The sequence below is a fragment of the Emiliania huxleyi genome, assembly GCF_000372725.1.
Source record: "Emiliania huxleyi CCMP1516 unplaced genomic scaffold EMIHUscaffold_282, whole genome shotgun sequence".
In the NCBI taxonomy this organism is placed as follows: Eukaryota; Haptophyta; order Isochrysidales; family Noelaerhabdaceae; genus Emiliania; species Emiliania huxleyi.
Window position 1 is genome coordinate 29,384 of NW_005199913.1, and position 7,591 is coordinate 36,974.

Consider the following 7,591-nt stretch of genomic DNA (forward strand, 5'->3'; position numbering starts at 1 on the left):
CCTATTGATCAGCAGGCGGTCGGACGCCTCCACCACCGCACGCTTTGCCTCGTCAGCCTTGACCTTGGCTGCTGCAAGCCTCCGGAGTGCCGTGTCGCACATCGTGTCGTTCAGCGCATTCTCTCTCTGCTCGCGCTCTGCGGCCTGCGCGGCCTCCAAATTCAATCGCAGCGTGTCGCTATCCGGACAAAGATCTTCAGCCGATGAGCGAGATGCGCCTCGTACACGCACCAAAGCCGCTCGTAGATCGCCGTGTTGGCGTTCGCGAGCATGACCATGCGCGGCTTCGGTTCGCTGTTCAAGACCTTGTAGAAGGGCGATGTCTCCACCCTTCCGTGCAGCGGACTCAGGTCGAGGCACTGCGGGTTGGAGAGGCAGCAGAAGTAGGCCCCATGGCAGTTTTCCGGCCAGTGCTTGAGTGCCGAGTCGATGAACTCGTACACGCCTTCATCCCACGCGTGGGAGAAGAACAGGTCGCAACGCAGCCCGCCGGTCCTGAGGTTCTGCAGCACTGCATAGCTCGCCCCGGGCAGCCGAGCATGCAATTGGCATGCTCAGCGGTGCACGGCTTGATCAGCCCCTCGATTACCTGGTGCATATTCGGCCCGATTGCTGGGTTGTAGAACTTGACGCTTGTTATCGTCCGACTGCCCGCGGATCATGGTTCGCGACGCTTGCACGGCCCGAAGGACACCGCGAGCCGCGCTGCACACAGCCTGATTCACCAATCACAGCCGGAATGAGAGGCAGCCCAGCGCCTTCGCCGAGCTTCAGCACGGAGTCGGCAAGCTTTAGGCCTGTCTCGACCTTTCCGAGCGCCCGCTCCACTGACGCGAGGCGCTCGACGCCTCCCTCCATGTCCAGGGCTTTCGTTGCCAAGGCGGGGGGGGGGGGGAGAGATGGCTGATGGGCGGGCAGGTAAGTGTGTAACTTCGCTCCCCTGTGTCCCCAGTCGTTGGGGTCAGACTGTGTTTCGCTTTCGTAACTAGCTAACTTGTGTGTGTATGGAGGAATTAGAGACGTACCTTGCCCCGGGCTCCCAGCCGGCGTCAGCTAGTCCCATCATCGCCACTATCTCCCATGCCACCATCGATCGCAACCTCGTCGCCGGCGCCGCCCCCAGCGGCCGCGGCCGCGAAACCGGACGCGGCGGCGGTGGCGACCACCCCGCCCTGCAGCTCCTGCAGCGCCTCGGACGCGGGCTGCGGGTTCCCTCCCGACGCGGGCCGCTCATGCCCCTCGTGCCGCGGCGACGCGGTTGGCTCGTCTGGCTGCTGCGCCCGCCCCACCGGCCGGGTGGCCTCTGGCATCCAGCCGCCGCCCCTTCGCCACCGCTCGGAGCCGACGTTGGTCTCCTGCAACAGCGTCGCCGCGTTAATGCCTACGATGCCCGCGTCGCGCAGCAGCGGCGCCTCGTTCGAGAAGGGGTCGAGGAAGAGCTTGGCGAGCGAGACAATGGAGGAGTGGAAGAGCGTCACGACAGACGTGCCCAGCACGGCACCGAAGCCGCCGACGGAGTGGACGAGCGCAAAGGGCGTGCAGAAGATGAGCAGGTCGGTCAGGATCTGAACCAGCTGCACGTACGCGAGCGGCATGCGCCCGGAGAGCTGGTCCGGGATCGAGGCGTACGTGGAGCGCAGCTCGACGAGCTTGTTCTGCAGCGCCATCTGCAGCGCGATCGGCGAAGTGCCCTGCAGCCGCGAGACCGAAACGCCCAGCCGACCGTCGCCGACCGACGTGTCGAAGAGATTTGAGAGCCACTCGAGGACGGCGTTGTGCATCTGCGCCGAAGCGAGCAGCCCGTCCTTCTCATCCGCCGTCAGCGCGCCAAGGTCGATCAGCGCGTCGAGGCCTTGCGGCGACTGCAGCGGCGCGAATTGCGTGGTGACGGAGGCGTAGAAGAGAATGTTGAAGAGGCGGACGTACCGCGCCACCGTCCGCAGCGTCTCCTCGGCCTCCGACGTGTAGGAGCCCGTGGCGGCGTCTCGTGTCGCAAAGGCGGCGCAGAGGAGGCCTGTTCACAGGCGGAGGTGTGAAGGGGCGCCGTTCACAGCCGGAGGTGTGAAGAGGCGCAGAGGAGGCCGAGGTCGTTGAGCCGGCCCTGCACGCGCCGCGCGGACGAGTAGACGTTTCGCCAGACCGAGTAGGCCTGCGAGAGGAAGAAGGAGAGGACGAAGGAGACGAGGGACGAGGCGAGCAGCCAGACCTTCTCCAGCGGCGAGAGCGACGACGCCAGCGTCATGCGCCAAGCAGGGTGCGTCCAGGCGGGGCCCGGCATGGTGAGGAAGAGGGCGATGGAGCAGGCGACGGCGGTGTTCCAGATGACCTCGCGCGGCAGCACCCTCCGCACGATGGTGCCGGACCACTGCCTCCACAGCCACGCGCGCTGCGGAAAGTACTGCGGGATAATCGGCGCCGAGGCTGCGGTGGAGGAGGCGAGCGATGCGATCTCCTTGAGCTCCTCTCGCGTCCCTCGAGCACGACTCCACAGGTCGCCGCCGTCGATCGCGATGTTGCTCGTCGGCTCGGCCGCCGCCTGCAGCGGCGTCTTTTCGACTAGCCTCGCCGTCCGGTTGACGAGGGTCGCGGTGCCGTTGTGGAGCCATTCCGGCACCCACGCCGGAGCCGACAGGAGAGCCGTGTGCGAACGTGGCCGCCGACTGTTTGCGCGCAGTAGCGCTGGACGGTGAGCCGACAGCCGCCACTCGGGTCGCGGAGGCGCAGCGCTGCCAAAGTGCGAATGGTGCAGCGCGGATTGGGATATAGCTGTGATAAGGAGCGCGAGGTGCGACGGCGACATCGAAACGGGGGGTGGCTACGCGTTCTCCGGGCGCGGCGGTGCTGGACGGCTCCTTCCTCAAGTGTGGTGGCAGCAGTCGGTGGCTGCTGCTTCGCCGAGCTGCTAGCGATAACTGATTTTCTTTTTTACTTGGTCCTAAGGCACCCGGCGGCCCCTTCTCTAGTTCTTCTCTGCCTCATTTTTGTTGCTTTTTTTGAAAGGAATCAGGAAACTTACACGGCGCACGCGAAAAAAAAGCAAAAACGGCGTCCCCGCCCACGCACTCCGTGGCTGCCGGCATCGCTGAGGCTTGCTCACACAGCTGAGCGTGCCCGAGGCCACTTCTTGAGACTGGCAACTGAAGGGTGGGCCACCATGCTCAACTCGCTCTCCAAAGAGCGCATTCGGCCGCTCGTCGAGCTCAACGACCGCATCAATGCGCTCACCAAGGAGGAGGGCTCCATCAACTCGACTCGCATTGTCGTGGTTGGAGACCAGAGCCACGGAAAGTCGTCGCTCCTGGAAGCGCTGAGCGGCGTCGACCTCCCTCGCGGTGAGGACATCAAGACACGCGTACCGCTGGTGATGCAGCTCCGCGAGAGTACCGATGGCACCGAGTACGCGCTGATCTCGGTCGATCAGATATGCTGGCTCCGCACAAAAGTCGTGCAGAGCCGCTTCGGACTGAGAGCATAATTGGCAGCCGTCGACTGGCTGGCCGGCCTCCCCGAGCAGTGGAGAGCGTCGCGCAAGACGGTCACGAGCTACATCATGTACGGAGGTCATGGCACATGGCCCATCCGATGTCGCGCCGAGGGATACCAGCGAACCTCCTCTTTGCCGGCATCTTGAGCACGCCAGCAGCGCAGCACAGGCGTGAAATCATTCGCAAGTCGTGGCTCGACCCGCTGATGCACGGCTTCAGCTATGCGTTTGTTGTTGGATCTGGTGGAAGTCACTCGGCCTCGACAATTGCTGCACTCCACCGCGAGCAATCACTGCGATCCGACGTGATGCTGCTCACGACTACCGTGGACAGAAATAGCACAGCATGTCCATCGACAAAATGTAAAATCCAAGTCGGCAAAATATTCGACTTTTTCGTCACCGTGGCCTCGACTTTGTCGCAGTCATTCCTGTGGGTCGCCAAAATGGACGACGACGTCTACCTGCTGCAGCCGAATATCCTCGGTGAACTGCTTCCGCTCAATCGTACGGACGGATACTACGGTGCGCGATGCCCAGTCTCAGCGTACGGTAAGTATCCATCCAGAGGCGAATGGTTCATGTGTGGCATGTTCTATGCGGTGACGTGGGATGTGGTGCGATTGTTCCACCGCAACCGTGCCAGGCTGCCCCGCTTCGGCAAGGAAGAAAATGTCTTCAAAAAGACTCTTGCCGCTTATAAGCGAGGCTGCAACACGTACTACTGCGGTTGGACGCGTTGCCACGACGACGCAGGGGCGAAAGCGCGACACGGCGCGGAAGCTACCGGCGTTGGTGGATCGATCGAAAGGGAGCCGGACCTCGCAGACATAATGGTGCATCAGTGCAAGACGGATGAGCGGTGGCATGCCTTGGCAGCATTTTTCAAGCAGTCGAACGCCACTAATACTCCCGTACGTGCGAGCACCGCATCGCGTGTCGAGAGAGAGATTTTTAGCAATACCAAACAAATCTAACACTCACACGTCATTTGGGGCCTGGAGCCCGCGTGTCGTGGTGCTGACGCCTTTACATTCTGACACGTTAATGACTGTACAGTGCGCCTCTACACCCTCCCTCAGGGTGCGGCAGATTCCAAAGAACTTCCGCTACGAGGAGTTCCACGAAGTGACCGATCGTGAGCTGCGCGCCACCGGAAAGAGCTACGAGGGAGGGTTCGGGCCGAGGCTCGCCCAGTAGGGTAGGGGTGCACCCCCGGGGTAGGGGAAGGGGTAGGGGTAGGGGGGGTCGGCCATCACTGGGGACGTCCGGTACGCGCCCAAACCAGTGGGTACCCGGGTAGGGGGCACACAACCAACCCTAACAAGGAATGATCAGTCACCGACCACCTTGGCTGTTTGTTCACGATGCGCCCCGCTCACGCCACGAAGGCCCTCGACATCTCCGTCGGCACAAGGGTGGAGGCAGACGGCGGACTCACGCCTCTCGTCCTCCTCGTCAGTGCCGTTGCCGCGATTGGCGGCTTTGTGTTTGGGTACGACATCGGCGGCGGCGGTGGTTCCTTTGCGATGGAGGGTTTTCAGACGCAGTTCGGCTGGGCAAACAAGTCCGAGGCCGTGAGAGCCGATGAGATCGGATGGATCTCGGCGCTTTTGACTCTCGGGGCCGCCGCCGGCGCGGCGCCGTCGGGCATCCTCTCCGACCGTGTCGGGCGACGTCCTTGCATCATCACGAGCGCCCTCATCTTCTCGATCGGTGCGAGCCTGCAGGCCTTCGCGTCGGGCTCGCCGTCAGCGTCGCTGGCCCAGCTCTATGTCGGCCGGCTGGTCGGAGGGTTTGGCGTTGGCATGCTCTCGACGACGGTGCCAGTCTACATCGCCGAGTGCGCGCCCGGCAGCTGGCGCGGCTCGCTCTCGATGTGCTGGCAGTTTGCCATCGTCATCGGCATCGTAGTCGCGAGCCTCGCCAACGTGCCTCTCGCGCACTGGGATCAGGGGTGGCGCGTCTCGTACGGCGAGCCGCCGCAGCTCTCTGCCTGCCTCTCTGCCGTGGCCGTCTTCTCACCGCCGCCCTCGCGCCTCGCACAGGTGGCAACGTGGTCTTCGCCTTGCTGCTCGCACTGCTGATGGTGTGGATGCCAGAGTCGCCCCGCTGGCTCGGCCAACGCGGCCGCGAGGCCGCCCTCCGCCGCACCCTCTCGCGCCTCCGCTCCTCCACGCTCGCCGCGGAGGAAGAGGCGACGTCGATCGAGGCCAAGGCGGCCGAGGAGGCGGCGGGCGGCGCGAGCAGCTGGCGCGGCCTCCTCCGGCGGCCGCTGGCGATGCGGCACCGCATGCTGCTCGGCGTCGCGCTGCAGTGCTGGCAGCCGCTCGCGGGTATCAACGCGATCATGTTTTTCGCCCCCAAGATCCTGCTCGCCTACTTTAGCGCCGAGGCGCCGCCACACCCGGCTCCCTCCCCATATCTGGCAGCTTCGCCGCCACGCGTGCCAACACCCACGCCGCTAGTCCCAACGCCGCCGCTCTCCCCCCGCCGCCAGCCCGTGCCGCCGGCTCCACGCCGCAAACCCCATACCGCCCCCCTCCCGCGCCAGGCCGCCCTGTGGGGCACACTTGGCATCAACGTCGCCAACGCCGCCGCGACAGTCGTCGCGCTGGTCGGGGTCGACCGGCTGGGCAGAGTGCCTCTCCTGCTGGCGTCGGGTCTTCTGATGTGCGTCTGCCACCTGGCGATGGTCGCGCTGGCCCTCTCGCCGCCCTCGCAGCAGCTCGGCTACGCGGTTGTCTCGGTCGCGTCTCTCTTTGTCGCCTCGTTTGCGTTCGGGTGGGGGCCGCTGCCGTGGACGGTGTGCTCCGAGATCTTCCCCACGAAGTACCGCTCCAAGGCCACCGCGGTGACGACCGCCACCAACTGGCTCGTCAACACCGCCGTGGGCAAGGTCTTCCCGCTCCTCCCCCTCGCGACCGCCTTCGCCATCTTTGCCGCCGCCTGCTTCGCCGCCTGCGCCACCGTCTTCTTCTTCCAGCCCGAGACGGCCAACCTCGGCATGGAGCAGATCGACGAGGCGTTTGAGAGCCACCGTGTCCGCCGCGTCTCGGCCAAGCTCTGGAGCGCCGACCGCCGCGCGAGGATCCGTGCGGAGGGGCGGCGCCGCATGCGCGCCGCGGCGGGTGCCGCGGTGGTCGCCTATGCGTCGGAGGTCCGCGCGGCGGGCGGGGACGGCGCGGCGGGGGTGGGGAAGGGGGAAGAGAAACGGGAGTCCATCGTGTGAGGGACTCCGCCATCAGTAGGAATGCGATATGCGTGTGGAGCGACGCAAGGTGAGCACATTCCCACTTGTAATTTATTTCCAAATTTGTGCTTGGAGGATTGGACCATGTGGAAGACGGCTAAAGTAGTGCTAGTCCCCCTCCCCCATCGGGAGGACGACCCCGGCTAGTCGCCGACCACACCCACAAAGAACCCTGCACAAAGATCGCACGGGCGGGGACCTGTTCCTTTTTACCCATCTCACAGTAGAGAGAGGTGTCCGTTTTTAGTTATTTATTTATTGGAGGATTGGAGGCGAGAGGGAGAACGTGCGCCCGCGTCGTAAAGCCACGTATAAAGCCGTCAGACCGGGCGTTTCTTTTCGATTTCGTTGCTAGAAAGATCTGCTCTTCGCTCATTCCAGAGATTCGTCTTCTGCTGCGCACCTCAATCACCAGGTACAAAATAGTTGAAGCGAGACCCGCGCCATCTTCTGCTCGCGGTCGCTGGCAGCGGCCGGCACGGGTGCGGATCGCAAGGCGGAGGCTCCCACTGGCAGTCCTCCGGGAAGAGCGGCTCGTACCCGAGCAGCTTCCGCACCACCAGCCACCCGAGGTCCCAGTCGAAGTTACCTGTTCACAGTCCAGGCGATGTGAACGGCTCCGCTTCGCCCGTGGCCGTCGCCAAACGGCAAGCGATCTGTTGCGCCGACGTCGCCCCAATCAAAGTCGGGCGGATCCGCCGTCGGAAGAAAGAGCCAGCCGGGCACGGTGGGCGCGCAGAGGCACGGGAAGAGAAAGCAGCCGCGCACGAGGGCGGTGTAGGCGAGGTAGGCGAGGGTGACGGCGAGGCCGACCATCGTCATCGCCGGGCCCGTGCGCGGTGGGCAGGCAACGG

At 64.5% G+C, this 7,591-nt stretch overlaps 5 protein-coding genes across 5 annotated transcripts in view; 3 read left to right on the plus strand and 2 right to left on the minus strand.

The window, feature by feature from the left end:
* Positions 1–930: 930 nt before the first annotated feature.
* On the minus strand, positions 931–2,027 carry EMIHUDRAFT_367869 (hypothetical protein). The gene has a single exon (XM_005776151.1). The coding sequence runs from the start codon at positions 1,779–1,781 to the stop codon at positions 1,050–1,052; it is 732 nt and encodes a 243-aa protein (XP_005776208.1). The 5' UTR covers positions 1,782–2,027; the 3' UTR covers positions 931–1,049.
* Positions 2,028–3,154: 1,127 nt separating this feature from the next.
* Positions 3,155–3,475, plus strand: EMIHUDRAFT_239093 (hypothetical protein; the record flags this gene model as incomplete). The annotated part of the gene is made up of 1 exon (XM_005776152.1): positions 3,155–3,475. One exon carries the CDS (start codon positions 3,155–3,157, stop codon positions 3,473–3,475), a length of 321 nt encoding a protein of 106 aa, XP_005776209.1.
* Positions 3,476–3,582: 107 nt separating this feature from the next.
* On the plus strand, positions 3,583–4,684 carry EMIHUDRAFT_239094 (hypothetical protein; the record flags this gene model as incomplete). Its single annotated transcript, XM_005776153.1, has 2 exons — positions 3,583–4,346; positions 4,567–4,684. The coding sequence occupies 2 exons, from the start codon at positions 3,583–3,585 to the stop codon at positions 4,682–4,684; spliced, it is 882 nt and encodes a 293-aa protein (XP_005776210.1).
* Positions 4,685–4,833: 149 nt separating this feature from the next.
* EMIHUDRAFT_443968 (hypothetical protein) lies at positions 4,834–6,820 on the plus strand. The gene is made up of 3 exons (XM_005776154.1): positions 4,834–5,458; positions 5,533–5,879; positions 6,039–6,820. The coding sequence occupies exons 1-3, from the start codon at positions 4,852–4,854 to the stop codon at positions 6,714–6,716; spliced, it is 1,632 nt and encodes a 543-aa protein (XP_005776211.1). The 5' UTR covers positions 4,834–4,851; the 3' UTR covers positions 6,717–6,820.
* Positions 6,821–6,972: 152 nt separating this feature from the next.
* Positions 6,973–7,591, minus strand: part of EMIHUDRAFT_443971 (hypothetical protein) — a gene marked incomplete at its 5' end in the record, with an annotated part of 1,919 nt that continues 1,300 nt past the window's right edge. The window contains 2 exons of the mRNA XM_005776155.1: positions 6,973–7,326; positions 7,403–7,591. The exon at positions 7,403–7,591 is cut by the window's right edge and continues 5 nt beyond it. The remainder of the gene's footprint in view (positions 7,327–7,402) is intronic.